General features: G+C 43.6%; 1 protein-coding gene across 1 annotated transcript; it reads right to left on the reverse strand.

Moving 5' to 3' along the window:
* Positions 1–8,589: 8,589 nt before the first annotated feature.
* Positions 8,590–15,170, reverse strand: LOC309874230 (myosin regulatory light chain 2, smooth muscle minor isoform-like). The gene is made up of 4 exons (XM_082752241.1): positions 14,992–15,170; positions 13,603–13,801; positions 13,278–13,439; positions 8,590–9,503 (listed from the first exon to the last, which is right to left on the reverse strand). Exons 2-4 carry the CDS (start codon positions 13,784–13,786, stop codon positions 9,331–9,333), a joined length of 519 nt encoding a protein of 172 aa, XP_082608367.1. The 5' UTR covers positions 13,787–13,801; positions 14,992–15,170; the 3' UTR covers positions 8,590–9,330.
* Positions 15,171–16,125: the final 955 nt, after the last annotated feature.

The following is a 16,125-nucleotide window of genomic DNA, read 5'->3' on the forward strand; positions in this document are numbered from 1 at the left end:
AGCAAGATATAATAAATGCTGCATGAGATGAGCTCGTTTAAGCCACAGTTTCTGACATCCAAATACAACATGAGGTTTCTAAGGGAGCATTAAAGCTGCAGATAATATCAGAGCACAGAGTGGTGTGCTGGGCAGGACTCCCGAGGTTAGCGGCTAGATTACTTGTTCTTGCATGCCTGGAAGGGTCAGCAGAAACTTCAGCACTTCCACAAGGAAACAAAACCCTTCATGGTACTTTATAAGGGGGTCTTCCCCATTCTTTTAATTCCATAGCAAACAAATGTGGAAGCCTTACTGCTGCTAAATACATAGCTACCGAGACTGGATGCTGGCTCTCTCACCTGGCTGCCTGGAGGCTGTGGCCAGACGCATGAAGGCCACAGGGTGCCCAGATGATGTATAATAGCACCTTCTTAGTGGCTTGGAGATCTGGTGTGCCACTGGCTGGCAAAAGGAACAGCTTCCCTCTTAACATCAGCGATCAACAGGTGCCAACGCACGCGTTTGCTCTTTTATGATACATTCCCAGGTACCGCAGCCACGAACCGCGTGGAGGAGCTGTGCAGACAGTGTCACAGGGCGATGATAAGCGACTTGACAGTGTAAGCCAAAATGCAAGATAAAGCACTGTATATAGTTAGCAAATGGGGTACAATCGTCTCCTTGTGTCATTAGGCTGTGGGATAAGAAAAGAGGTGGCCTTGGAGTATTTTGTTTGCCACTTGTTATCTAGGCTAGTGCTAACAGAAAGCTGTTAAATCAGCCCTTGCAGAGACATAAGAGGAAATGATGTTCTGATGAATTAGAAGTAGAAGCTGTTCAAACATCACATTTCTCACCTCTACTGAGAAAGTGCTTATTGTATTATGGAAATGCCATAAGACATTGCATCTTCTAGAGCCCCCCCCTTCCCTGTTAGACACCGTACAAACACAGAGCGAGGCCAGTCACCTCACTGAGGAGCTCGGTCTGAGAGCGCTGTGAGCACTGGCGTGGAAGTTGCTCTTCAGCTGACTTTTCACAGCACAATAAGAGGAACTATGCTCAGCCCAAGAGCAAAATATCTCCTAAAGTCACCTCCTGAGTCTGCATCTCTCTCCCAACAAAGATGTAATTTATTTTGGGGATCCAAACTGCTTTTGAGTATGGAATACTGGCTTTGCCCAAAGTTTTTATCTTAACCCTGCTCTTATTTATTACTTGACTACAGTATAGCGTATTGTATAAAATTATATAAACCAAGATTGTACTGCACAAAAGGCCCCAACGTATTTAATAAATATGTCTCATGGTGTCTGGATTATTACATACAAAATGCCAGGGGCAAAAAAGCAATAAAAGCAACAAGACAGTAGAAGTATTGTTCAGATAGCTGTGTAACAATCTTAAGCAATTTAATTCTCCATGTTGAAACTTAATTACTTACTTTTCCGAAAGACCAATTTAATGTCTTTAGTCAACTAAGTGGCCAAGATTCATTAAAAGGAACCCATATTACAAATACCCTCATGCCACATTGCTTTTATTTCCAGGGATAAAACTTTTCACCCCACCACCCCATCCAGCTACTGTTCTGAACAGATTTTATAGAGTCCTTTTCTCTGTAGCTTCTAGGGACAAAAGCTTGAAACAAGCCTTTGTGGATTGTGTAAGAACATGCCCAGATACGTGTCTGACGTCAGCCACATACAGCAGATAAATGCAAAGAGATTCACCAAATAGAAATTTCAACTGCCACAGAGATAAAACGAAGCAAATTGTATAGGAAAGTTAATAATGTACTATTGATTAGAGGCTGAAACTCAATAAAAATTGTAAAAACATAAAAGTGTGAGAACGGTCAGAAAGTTAGACAGAATTATACATCAGCCTGTAAAGATAAATACTGGAATTTTGCATAATGTTGCTGAAATGGCCTCTTGAAGTGATCCTTACTAAATTCAGTACAATTTACCTGTTGAAAGAAAGCCCATGAATAGGTTTACAGAGGCATGGAGGGATTAGAAGGAGAAGAAATAACTAAAATAAACACACCCTGACCTGTTCATAATAGCATCTCCCAGATGCTTTCCTTGCTTTTATAGTCACTTTTAAAACCACCAGTAGGTAACAGCATTCCTGCCAAGGGTGTGTGCGAGCACTAAATCTATCACAGGTAAGAATAATCCAGAGTCAGTCACATAGGTGTGAAGTATCCTAGTATAGAAATCGGTTGTGAAAATAAGCAGCTAGCACCCCCTTGTTTGATATTTGTTCTTTGTTAGCAATTCTTGAGATTGTTGGTGGAAAAGGCAAAATTACCAACCTTGACAATCTGGCATAGGATGAGGTCTCCCAGGCCTCGCTAATGAGAACATCAGCCAGAAGAGTTTTCCTAGCACATTTACCTACTGCCCCCAAATGTCACGTGTTTTTTTTTTTTTTTTTTCATGTGTTGCCCTGTTGTTGTGCATCCTCAGATGTGCACAAGAATCTGATTTCATCTTTCAGCCAAGAGTCTTAGATGTCTGACACACCATTTAGATACTGCCAGCGTTTTCAAAGCTGCCATTAATTTACTTCTTAATCCTGGAAGTGCTTGAATTTTTATTCACCAAAATTTGCAAAGCCTGCCCTACAGCGAATTAACTGCTTTGAATCTTATCTCAAGGTGAGGCCCAAGGTGTGGTACACAAAGCAGGGAAGGGAATGCCTTTCTTGCTTGTGGGCCTCAACCCTTAGGCATGTGTAAAGCTTTTAACAGAAGGGATGCAGGTCGTTGACATAAGGCATTTAAGTGCTTGCAAGAAGGGCAGAAATGCCAGGGAAGAAGGGGAGAGAAGAGAGAGAGACTCTGACACAGAAGCCTTGAAGAGCTGCTTTAGGTTGCTGAACTAAGGGGCTACCTAAGCAGTTGACAAGGCATTGGTGTCCAGCTTTTAGAGAAGGCTGGCTACTGGGATTTGACTAGAGAGTCATCTCTCTGACCAGCTGCATGAGGAAATACTTCTATGCATTACCTCTTATCTCCTCTCCTCTGCATGGTATTTTAATCTTTAGTTTATTTAGACAGCTATTCACTTGCCTAAATTCTGCATCCAGAGCTTGGGGCAGAAAATTAAAAGGGCAGCAGGCTGCTTGTATTGCAACAGGAACAGAGTAAAGGCTAAGTAAGGACTTCCTCAAACTCATCACTGTCTTCTGATTACTGTTCCATCCATATTGCAGCTAGCTAATATGTACAGTTTCTGCTAATCACGCGCTTATAACTAGCGCTTCATTTGGGGAGTTTATCCTCCTCTTTTGAAGTGCAGGTTGCCCACAGTCATCCTGCAGTAAATGAATCAGAATTCTGTGTTTTTGCAGTGTATCCCTTACTCATCCTTTTGTATGAGTTTGATGAGTCCTCCTTCCTCTTAGGTCTGTGTGTGGTAAGTCATCCTCAAATACAGTTGTAAACAGTGCTGCTGCTGTCCTCTGCCTCACACAAAGAGGCCATCAACAGATGGATGTGCTAAAAAGCACCAATAACAAACTATAGAATCACGGAGTATCCTGAATTGGAAGGGACCCACAAGGACCATTGAGTCCAACTCCTGGCTCCACACAGGGACACCCAAAAATCAAAATTTATGTCTGAGGTATTATCCAAATGCTTCTGGAACTCTGGCAGGTTCAGTGTCGTGACCACTGCCCTGGGCAGCCTGTCCCAGTGCCCGAGCACCCTCTGGGTGCAGAACCTTTTCCTAACACCACACCTGACCCTCCCCTGCCCCAGCTCCATGCCATTCCCTTGGGTCCTAAACACCAGAAAGACATGCAGTTTGCTCACCTATGTTTGTTACAGCACAGAAACTAGTTATTGTAGTTCAATTCTAAGATTATGTCCAATTAGTTACAAAGAAAAGTCAGAGAAAGTCCAAAAGAAATGCTGTCTTCGGACAATTGAAAATAGCATTGCTACCTTTTTATTTTTCTTGTAATTAGCAGAGGAGGGCAACAGGCAAAGTACAAGGGTTTAGATTCAGGCCAAGTTCCCCTTTTTGCCAACAGAATAGCAATAACAGTTAATCTTACAAATTGTTTTGCACAACATATGGCTCAAGTTCTAATAGATATAAAATACCTTATCCATGAAATCAGTAAAAGGACCAGGCAAGCACTGACTACAAGTAACTCTATTCCACTTAATTCTCTTCCAAAAAAGTAGCACGAGGTTCACAATTTTATCTTGCTAACATGAAACTTGTCAACTCCCCTTTCACCTGACTCCAGTCCCAGGGCTCTGAAGCTTGCTATGAGGCATAAAGCTGTGCCGATTGCTCAAGGAACTATTGTATGTGTGTGTGTGTGTGTGTTGGGGGGGCACATGCAATGACTGTGGGCTCTTTGTAGCTTTTTGCAACCATTTCAAATGTCACAGTGACCTGCAGTTCTTTGAAAAGGAAGTTCCCAGCTGCAAGTATCTTTAATTTGCAGCTCTCATCTACTCACTGAAAGAAGCCTGCTGGGACTGGTATGCATCCCTGTTAAACTTGTGTGAATACTTTTTTTTTCCTCCTTTTTAATACAGTTTTACATACTCGTTTTCTGTGACACTTCTGATCTCATGAGGCTTGTGTGGGAATTCTGGTTAGGTTTGCCTTTCACAGCTAATGAGTGCTACTAAACCAATTTTTATGCTCAAGCAATGGGATGCAGAGAGTGGAACCAGAGATGAGTCAGCAGTCAGCTGAGGTGATTTGAATAGCACTCCGAGCCATGCCTACCCGTAGGAGATAGTCCGCAAAGGTCATCCCAAGTGCCTAGTGTTTAGATTCAATCACCCTGATGATGTGAATTCCCCTAGGACTCTCGTGCTTTTCAGGCCAGTCATCACTCTGTGTGACATTTGGATGTTGTCGTACTAAATACCCGCTGCTTGGTAGCTGGATGACAGGGAAGAACGCCTGACATCATTTGTACTTTGCCTGCCAGCCTGACAGATGCTTCTCTCTCCCCGTCTAGGGGCGTTAGGCACTAAAATTAGTACCTATTAAAACAAGCACACTGAGTAAGGATCTGCTGAGTCTCATCAAGAAATGCTGAAGGGAAGGGAAAGAGCCACCATTGCTCTTCCTAGAGGAGTTAGGGCTGTAATTCACAAGCAGGGACAGCACAGCTACGGACAGCTTACAGAATTACTGTCCCTGGTCCACAGGTAGTTGAGTTGCTCAGAGATAATCAGGGGCTGAGCCACAGCAGCTTGCAGTGCCCAAATTAAAGCAGAGTAAGGTCAGTGACAAGCTTTAGGAGCTGTTAGATTCGCGGGGAGTGTGTTGGGGGTGTTAGGCCAGATACAGGATGTGTGAGCCGGTTCCCTGGTGAGGCTCAGCTTCTCACAAACAGTCCTGGAGAGGAAACGGTTTATAAGCTTCAACTCATTTAAGGTTCAGCTCCGTTGCCTGTGCAACCACAGGAAACAAGCACACCAGCCCCACTTATGAATCATACCTTTTGGGAACTTCACCTTGGAGAGCAGGAAAAAAGTCTGTCTTCAGGTAGAACTGATCTCTGTAATCCCTTCCCTTCTGCTGGGATCATTGCCTAAACTCCTTCATTGCCAAAAAAAAAAAAAAAAAAAAGGCACAATAAGAAACACAGCTTGTGATGGTTCCACCCTCCCTTATTCAATTGTTCAGCGGTTTAACATTCAGCCTGAATGTTGTAGACCTAGTTTTAATTCTCTTCTAACTGAGAGGATTCAAGGCCACATTTTTCTAGCCTTCCTCTTAAGTGGCTTAAGTACAAGCCAATTGAATTAACAAAAAAGATGGAGAAAGACATAAACACCTTCATCTTCTCTTGATCCCTTTCAGCAAGAAAGAAGACTTTGAGATTCTGCCTGGCTCTTACTGAGACTGATTTTGCCAGGGCTGAACACTACAGGTACTCTATAAAACCACTTACTGGTTCCAGACAGACAGGGACTTCAGCATCAGGGATGAGTCGGGGGTTAAAATTTGCCAGAGAAACCCCAGGTGCCTGAATTGTCCACCAAAAGCTCGTTTTATCAGGCTCTGGGACATGTTTTATCAGCGCAGTTAAGTGCCATAAAACCTGAGAGGGTAAAAACGCAGACTCTTTTAAAGGCGAGGCTACAAACAATAGCACCGGTGATTTACGGTCCATCATCCCAAAACCAAGCGGAATATTGGTGTTGCTTTGCAGCAACCGAATCCTAGCCCCCTGAGCAAGATCCAGGGCTTAACTGTTGGTGCTTACTGCTATAGAGAAGTAGCAGCTGCCTCACTCTAAGTCTCAATAGCACGGTTTGTGTCACAGATTTTAGTCTTTCGTATGTAAACAATATTATGCACGCAAATAAATTTGATTTTGGGGTAAAGCTAATCTTGCAAAACAGCACGGGCACTTGCTGAGATGCTCAACCAAGCAATGTGCCTGGGTTTAGTTAGGAAAGGTGACCCTAACTACACACGAAAAGCAATCTTCTTCAAGCATACACCACGTGTGTGTTTGTACATACAACAACGGCTTGACAACATCTCATTTCGCTCATCTCTGTAATGAATGAATTTGATGAAAGAGCCGAAATTCAGCGCCTACAAAAGCTGTAACATGAAAAAGCCCAGCAGCATTAGTCCTGGCTGCGCTAGCTTCTGTGGGAACCGACGCTATTTTTCCTCCGCACGCTGCATCAAACGAGCTCTTCGGGACTCAACAAACAAAACCCCAAGAGATAAAAACCCCACAGTCGCATCGGGAGCCGTCTGCCCTGCAGCCAAGCCGGAGCTGGGGCTGCACTGCCACCTGCCGATGGCTGCGGCTCCTCGCCCCGAGTCCGGGAGGGATCCCGGCCGCATCCCTGGGGCAAAGGGGGCAGCTCCCAGCTGCTGGGCTGGGGTACATCAGCATATATATATATATATGATATATATTCTATTTAAGATCCGCCCCTTCCAAATATAAATATTTTTGCAGGAAAAAAAAAAACAGCAACTAAGAGAACATTTATTATCGAAGCATTTAGATTTTTTCTTACATCTTCCCTGAAAGCGTTTTGAGCCCTTTTCCCCCCCTCTGTTTTCGGTGTCTTCCATATTTTTTTCCTTATAGGCCTGCAGTTAGTGTCCTGCGGTGCTTTATGTGTCCAGACAGGTCCCATTCTTTTGTGAAGGCAGAGGAGATGCACCAGAGCTGCTTCTGACAGGCAGCAAGAGCCATTAAAAATAAAGAAATCTGGCAAAATGAGCGTACCTCTGTCATACCCACAGAGGAGGAGGCACTCTCATCTCCATACAGATCAATAAATACCAAAAAGCAGGGTTTGTCCCAAACAGAACACAGCACATTTCCTAATGCAGTACCACGATGAACACCACGCTACTTCCAGGTCATAGTTAAGAGATTGAAAGATGATAGAGTGATAATAAATTGTTTTAAACCCACCCATTTGCAAATTTACACAGTTACTATCCTAAAAATGACAAGAAGATCCCATATCATAGCATTTTGTATGCCCCTTTACACCCAAACCTGTGTCAAGGACATGGTAATTCTTACTTTTTAAACTATCTACAGAAAAAGTTTTAAACTGGGTGATGGTTTGTACAATGTTCTCCTTGTGTTACGGATCTGAGTACCACCATTTAACATGACCAAGAGCATTAGCAAAGAGCTATCATTTAAATCACCGTACCATCTAATCCCACTTAAAATTCCTGCTGGTTTGAAAGTTTTGACTAGCTCAAGAAGTATTTACTGCAAGAACACACGTACATAAACACACTTTCGTACGGCTTAATAATGCCAGAGACATTTCCTAACAGCACTTACTGTGCTGGAAATGTGTTTGGAACTGGACGAGTAAATATCCTTGGTAAGCCCTAATGTATCAGACGTGCTGTGGAACAGCATTTCCATCAAACCTTTTACATTCATGGTTTCCCCAGGATAAGCTAAAAGGTGAATGGCTTTTATGGCATCGCCCTTCTCAAGAGTGCTGGTAGGTTATTCATGAAGCACTGCGTACCTCTAACACAGTCATCGGCCTCTATTGAGATGCAGTTTACGAAAGCAGCCTACCCAGAAGGAGCAAAACACTCCTAGCCAAAAGCCAGTTCTGGATTTTGTAACCTGAATTCCTAAAGGAGAGCACTGTAATTCCTAGAAGTGATGGAAGCAACTCCGATCACCATTTCTCTCCACCAAAAAAAGGAAAACAGTACCAAAGGTATTCAAATTATGCTGAAGATGCTGGAAGTGTGTGGCAGATCTGCCACACATTTCATACCACGTAACTAGAGGATATAATGATGAGAAATGGAACAGAAAAAGATGCCTTCTCCTCACACACCCGAAGCACTATAGACAGCAGAAGCTCTCAAAATATATTGTATATAGCTTCATTTGGATGGCAAGAATAATGTATTTTCAGATAGAAAACAAACAGCATAGAGGCAGCACACTTTCCTTCTTCCTCCAGCCCCATCCTCACTGTGTTTTCAGAAAAGATAGGATGAAAGAAAAAAACCTGATTGCAATGAAAGACAATGAATTCTGTATTGTTAGCGCTGAGATCTGGTGAAAGGCATCAGTCAAACACTTGGCTCATACACAGATTTCTTTTATTGTTATTATTTTAAAGAAAGCACTAGAATTAACCATGTAAGGTTAAAAAGCAGTATTAATATTGTATTCAGTGTCAAGAAATGGAGGAGTTAAGATGGTAAAATATCTCCTCAATTACACCCATAGGATTTTAACATGTTAATGTGCAAGTCTAAGACAAAAATCATTAATTTACAATGGATTAAAATTTGAAGGATGGGAATTTCTTCATCATGTATGCTCACAGTAGGAAGTGAAGTACTCAGTCAGTGAAGTACAAAATCAATATGCTTAAGTGATTCATGACTCATTTTTAAGGCAAAAATAGATAACATGGTTGTATACAGCTGCAAAAATATTTACAGATATGATTAGATAAACAGTCCACTTCTGGCATGAAAATGTTTAATGCCATACTTAACACAGCAGTGTCTTGTTTGAAAAAAAAATTATCATAAACTGCAAAAATCTAGCTAGGATGAGTAACACTGACATTTTTATCTGTGCCTCCCAAATCACTGATCCCTGTTCCTAAGCCTCTGCCACTCTAAGCTTTCCTTTCTCCCTGCCCATTTCCAGTCTTACTGCAAAGGTACAGGTGTGCCTGAGCAGCCTCCGAGTACACAGAGGCAAAAGCTGAAATACTAAAATGTATGCAAAAGGTCCCAAAAAGAAAAGAGGAAAACAAGCAGATCCAGAGGAAAAGGAAAAAAGCGTTATCTGCAGGTATCAAGGATTTGCTCAGTCATCCTTGTCTTTTGCTCCGTGTTTAAGGATGCGCGTGAACTCGATGTAGTTGAAATTCCCCTTCTTGTCGATCGGTGCCTCTCTGTAGAGCTCATCTACCTCCTCGTCTGTGAACCTGTCTCCCATTGTCGTCAGCAGCTCTCGCAGGTAGTCCTCTTGAATAAACCCTACAGGGTGAGGTATAGGGAAACACAAAAGGAAGTTGTTTCTTAGCAAGCCTTCAAAAGCAGCAGGATGAATGTGCGATGGCCCGACGACAGACATGCAATCACCTAACACAACACGTAGGATGTGCATTTGTACCAAAAGCCTAAAGTACTTCCTTAAACGAGTTGTAAAGAAATTTTTTGAATGCAAAGGGGAGGGAGAGAACTTTGATGCTTTTCATACAAATATTTTTAGAAGGCCTGATCTGCTGTGATCTAATAATATCTATTTCCTTACATGGATCTTCAGCAGCTCGAAGTCGAAAGACACGATCCTGAGCTACGAATATGGTCACTGCTAACCTTCATTATGAAAGCACTTCTCTTGATTGAATTCTATTTTTCTTGACTTAATTAGATACATGTGTGCATCCTCTATAAACGAGTTTCCTGTGGGGACTAAATAACCACTGGTTGGCTTTTCACCGCTGCACAGCGCCGTTGCTGGAGGGTTTATGTGGATGCAGTGAACTGCTGGCACGCATCCAGGGGTAGAGTTTATAATAGATCAGACTCTCAGACAGGATAGAGCAAGTTAGGAAGGAGCAAGAATGTTTACCATGGAGAGGTAGAGGCAGAAAAACTAGTCAAAAGAGGTAGGATATACAATGAGGTGTTTTGTTTTTTCTTTTTTAAATGATAAAATGTTAGCAGATTTTAGAAGAAACTAACAAAGATATAAAAAGGACCAGCTGATGATTTTATTACTGCAAAGAAAGCTCTGTCAATTCAATTTCAGTAGGTGGGCAGAACCACCAGCTGCCAAATAATTCCAGGAAAGTTTAGAGATTAAAAAAGGAATGTGCAAAAGAGACACAGACCTGAGAATGCAGGAACTGCTTACTGCTGAAGTAAGACCTATCATGCCTTTACATGCACAATAGTTGCTTCCTTGGAGAAAGAAAGCTGTTACTGAACTCGAGTTGGAGAAATACCAGCAACAGAATGGAGGTAGAAGTAGGTTCCAAAAAGAAATTTTTTACTGGGCAGAACAGCTGGAAATCATAAGTAGACACCAACAGTGACTGATGTAGAATTAGTTAGGATGTGATTTTTACAAAAAAAAGAATTCTGCTTTGAAAAGAGAGCTGTATAACTTGAGCAAACAGAGTTCATTAGAGAGAAAGCCAAGAAGGAAATCAGGGAACCAAAAGGCAGTCAATGAGCATGACAAATTACCCTGGGGTTGGTCTATGCTGCAGGGAAGGGGGAAAAAAAAAACACCAAAAAACACAACAAACACATGTTACAACATATGCTAATTGAAACAGCATCATATCCTAGTGCAGGCAAGTCCATGATTAATGACTCCGAATGAAGAAGGCTAACAGCAATGTTATCATTTGAAATCAGGAGGGGAATGTTCAATTAGCCAGGCCCTACTTAATTGGGTCAAATTTTGCAGTTGTCTCTTCGCAGGTGTGAGCAAAGGGGGGAGGGGGTGACACGACAGGACATGACACAGACAAAACAAACTAAATACAGAAGGCTTTTTCCTTCTGTAGCACTACAGAGACCAAATAGTGATGAGAGATGACATAAGGATTAGTATTCAAAGAATGCAAGGCCTTTCGTGGTACAAGTTTAGCCTCGAGGACTTAATCTCTTTTGTCTGAGTCGGTAGGTGTTTAAGCACCGAACTGGGTTGCCAGACGAGGCATACGCTAAAAGTTTTAGCAGCACAGATTATATAAAGCATAAAGTCTACCCACTATCCCTAAACCAATCTCACACACAATTTCAACGTAGACAGGGAGTAATAAATTAATGAAGCAAAATTTAAGATGCAGCCTTTGGCAGGCAGCACAAAACAGATGACAGCGCAGGATCAAACAGCAGACAAAAGTTACACCGATTTAGAAGACAGATATAAGCTTTTATACTAATTTCATAGTACTACTGGTTTATGTGACAGTAATGCTGAAGTAATATACCCAACTAGATGGACCATATAGGAAAAGTAAGTAAAAACAAGTACAACTGCTTTATCCTCATCAAGAGGATCTGATTTGGATTTATTCTCCTTCAAAAGAACTACACTAATGCTGAGTAGAAAATCAGGTCCGTAACACAGACACATGGAGATTATTAAGTGAAAAGAAGGAAAAAGGAAAAGAAAGTTCAAATCTGAGTATAAGATGAATAACAGACAAAGACAACATGGGTTCTACCTTACACTTCATTTTTTAAAGTGCGTTTTGATGATCATCATTCAAAAATCAATAAAACAGCATAAATATCTTAACATGTTTCCTGGTTAAAACTTCAGGATGGCACAAGACATAAAAGGGACTGTGAAATCGTTACCTTCAAGTTATCCTGGGACTAAACTAAAACATTTATCACGGAGAGTTTAAAGATGATAAAAATCAATCTTATCAGTACATGGGGGCCTGAACTAGTAACTTATTATTTACAGAGACACAGAAGGTCACTGTTTAAAAGAACAGGTAGCACAATCATTTTCTTTATATCCTAATTCACAGGTTCTTGTTTTCGTGCACACAAAAAAACCCTGTAGCACACTGAGTCAGACTACCTGTGGAGAGAAAATAATTAACCTACTAACAAAACTTCCTTCTCTAGGAGATGGTAAAGAGATTTCCCTTGAGAGGGAGGAAGTCAATTAACATTTGAAAAGGCCTTACCACCAGAAAGCCTGTTTACCTACATCCCAGCAGGAAGGGGATGCACTTTGAAAAGGCAAAAGGTGCTAAAAATACACAGACAGAAAATAGCTGTTTGAAACGGAATAATATCCTTTGAAAGAATCTAGAGCACACATCCACAGATTAGATTGAAATATTTCGGTAGGCAGCTGTGAGAAGAGTTACAGGTGTTGCCTACGCTCTCGATGTGACTGCATGATTTCTGCACGCACTAGCAGGGCAGCCCTGACACTCTGTGACTGCACAGAATGCCCTCAGGATCCATCCCTGGTCACTACCCAGTTCTGCAAAACCTCAGCCTACATGAGTAAATAAATAAAAGCCCAAACTCTAGCTTCATGATTGCAGACACAACCTTGAAAGTCTGATAAAGCAAAACTGAGCTCTGCATTCTTTCCCTCCCCCTTCCTTGCTACGCAAGTCAATTCAATGTCATTTCTGCCTTCTGGCCCCACCCTGTTTTATCTCAGCAGATCACCACGGCTACAGCCCTTGCTATGCCTTTAAAAGGACTGAGCCGGGCGTGATGGCATGACACAGAGGATTTGTCATCAAAGCCTAACACACACTAGGCAAGAGGAGGGGTAAGAAGAAAGAGTTTATGTACTCTGGATGGTCTGTCTTCAAGTATTAAATACATCAAACAGTCAGATGTATCTACTGCAGAGGGAGGACAAACTCTTGTCATACAGATTTCACATCTACTCCCTTTTAAGTGCCATAGAAAAAAACACAGCTTACTGATTTGAATTTCTTAACTTCTCTGAGCACATACGTCGTATTTTGTACTTTGAGGAACATGCACGCTGCCTAATCAAAGCACTCTTCTTCAAAGCCCCACAGAAGAATGTTACTACTAGTCCTCAGCGTGCAGCCAGAGAAGCCTGACAGCTTTCACTCTCACTTATTACTAGAGTCAAGTTCTCATACGTGGCAGATGATGCCATCTAGCATTACTGTGGAATACTTCATTGACAAAGGTGCAAAAGTCAGCCTACTAATTAGAAATCCAAATAAACAACATGTAAATACAACACCCCAAAGGAGCTGACTATCACCCACATACCTGTTGCTTCTTCATCAAAGCAAGCAAAAGCATTCCTGATTACATCTTCCGGATCGGTGCCGTTTAACTTCTCACCAAACATTGTGAGGAACATCGTGAAGTTTATGGGTCCTGGGGCCTCGTTCATCATGGCATCTAGGTATTCGTCTGTTGGATTCTTTCCTACAAAGAAAAACATTCAGCTTTGTTTGAGCTTTCAAACTAAACCCAACAAAAGTCACCTGAATAGTGCAATACAAAGTGAGACACTTATAAGCTATCCCAAATGCACTGTTTTAATTATAATAAATTTGCTTGGCAACTGTAAAGAGAAAAGGCACATTACCAAGGGAGGCAAGCATGTCGTGCAGGTCTTCCTTGTCAATGAAGCCATCCCTGTTCTGATCGATCATGTTGAAGGCCTCCTTGAATTCCTGTATCTGCGACTGATCAAACATCGCAAATACATTGGAAGTGGCGCGCTGAGGGCGCTTCTTGGTGGTCTTCGTCTTTGCTTTTTTGCTAGACATCTTGGCTGTTGGATACTAGGAGAGAAGTAAACAGAATAAGGTCAGAGTTAGGACATTAAAATAAAATGTACTAAGCTTAAATCTTTAAAGTTAGTGTTCAGAAACAGAACACACCTCTAACACCCTTACATTTCCTCTCAGCAGAGCCTATTTCCCTAACCAGGAAGTGCAAAAGAGAAGCAGGAAATACAAACATCAGTCAGACTGTTAACTAATAAAAGTGACTAAAACGAGATGTAAATTGCACTTCATTTTCACTGTTAAAAGAAACAGTTTTCATCTTGGTTTCCTTCTTACAACATGCATCTGCAAGAACGGAACTTTGGTCTCACGTTTAAAGGAGGAAAGCGAGGTTTTGAGCCTGTGAAGTAGCTTTGTATGGATACAGTGTAAGTGTGTGCAATATTAGAGTAAGGGGAAGAGAAACAGAACTCAGTTCACCTGAACAAACCCCGAAGTGCCTGTGCTTGGCAGTATAGGCACATATATTACAGCAGTTGGTTTTGTATGACAACGGGTCTCCATCTCTGCCTTGCATTCCCTTGTTTAAAAAAACAACCCCCTGACATTAGGAGAACCGTGCCAGCTGCTTTTCTGCTGTTATCTGACTTCAATTTACTTTTATCCACTTAATTTCACCTGTACCACAGGTTCGGCCTACCTGACAGCTACCTGAAAGCTTCCTGCCTACTCCTTTAAGCAAAAGGGGGGGGGAAAAAAACAACACCTCAGGGCTTTTGCTCCTCTCCCTAGCACCGGGCACCTTCACCTGTGGCAGGCTGAGCCGCAGGGCAATGTCACCCTGCGGTGGCTTCATCCTTCGTGCCGTCATTTACCTGTTGCTACGGCTCCTTTAGGGCCTGACGCCTTTATCCCTCAGGGCGAGCGGGGCCGGCAGGGGGCTGACAGCGCCACAGGGGCTGCGCCACGCCCGGGGAGCCGCCAGCAGCCGGCCGGCCGCGGAGAAACCCGCTCGGGGACAGCGCCCGGAATCTAAAATCGCTCCCAAGGCCTCTCGACGAAGCTCTAAGCTGTATATTTGCGGGTTATTTGCAGGTTATTTGCGGGTTATTTGCCCCCACAGGCAGCCCGGCCGCCCCCCGCCGCCTCCCCTCAGCAGCAGCCGCCCCCCAACGGCCGCCCCGCAATGGCCACCGCCCAACGCCCCCCTCCGGGGACCCCCCCCCGGTGCCCAACGGCCTCACCCCAGCGGCTGCCGCAGCGGATCGGGGCTGTGGAGGAACCGGCGGCGGTGGCGGCGCTTCCTGGACAAAACCACCGCCCCGCCGGGGGCGGGCAGCGGGCCGGGCAGCCGCCGGGCGGCCCCCGCTGAGGCGGGCGGCGGCCCCGCTCCGCGCCCTCCCCGCCGCCGCCTGCCCTCCCTCACGGCGGAGGCTCCGCGGGGCGGCCCCGCAGCCGCTCTTCTCTCCCTCTCCCCCCCCCCCCCTCCGGGAGAGTTGGTGCAGCCCGGGGGCAGCGCCGCCGCCCCTCAGCGGGTGCCCGGCGGCGGGACCATTGGTGGAGGCGGGGGGGGGAGCCGGTGGCCGGCCGCCATCTCAGCGCCGCCCCCTCCAAGCGGAGCCACCTCAGGCTTCAGAAAAACGTTGTTTAGTCCATAAAGGGGTGTGAATTGTTGCAAGTTTGGAGAGCTGCGCTGTCAGCTTGCTGTTCTTTCATCCCCTTTCCGACCTGTCACCGGTTTTGCTGGTGTACAGCATATTTATGGTACAATTTAGTAACTCTCAATAATGAAAGAGGAAAAAAAATCATAATTCTGCCAAAATTACCGCTTTTGGTGCTTCAGTACAGACCTTTACAGAAGTGTAGGCACTGCAAAACTGAAGTTAACGTATCCTCTAGAAGCAGAGTTGAAGGGGGACACGTTAATGGCTAAAAGGCCCAAATTTCCTTCCCCTTCCCACCCTAACACAGAAAACAGGTGTGAGAATGTGGCCTAAGACTGAAGAATTTTAATACTTTCTCCAGCTTGCCTGAAAACACAATGGCAAAAAGTAGCTGAACTTTGATGACACAGGAGCATGGCCCTAGAAGAAGTACTGGGGAAAAATCCCCAGTACCTGGGGAAAAATCCCCGTGCTTACTGCATACGGCGCATGGTTTCGTAAGAATACATGCACAGTGTGAGTGGGTGGAAGAGTGGCAGGGACACCGAGACAATAACAGAGTCATTAAAATACCCTGTGATAATCTCAAACAACCAAATCATGTGTTGAAATTTAATTACGAAAATAGCAATTTCATGTCTTGATCTAAAACCCTTCCACCAGTTACTTAAAATGGAACCAGTGTTGCACACACACTACTCTGTATTGTACTTT

This window comes from Aythya marila, assembly GCF_965140915.1.
Source record: "Aythya marila genome assembly, chromosome: 2".
Taxonomy (NCBI): Eukaryota; Metazoa; Chordata; class Aves; order Anseriformes; family Anatidae; genus Aythya; species Aythya marila.

Excerpts from the sequence above, each read along its gene's own strand:
- LOC309874230 (XM_082752241.1), bottom strand. The coding sequence starts at position 13,786 with ATGTCTAGCAAAAAAGCAAAGACGAAGACCACCAAGAAGCGCCCTCAG. Across the intron at positions 13,440-13,602 it reads CGACATGCTTGCCTCCCTTG|GAAAGAATCCAACAGACGAA; the intron begins GTAATGTGCCTT and ends TTTTCTTTGTAG. Across the intron at positions 9,504-13,277 it reads CTTTGATGAAGAAGCAACAG|GGTTTATTCAAGAGGACTAC; the intron begins GTATGTGGGTGA and ends CTCACCCTGTAG.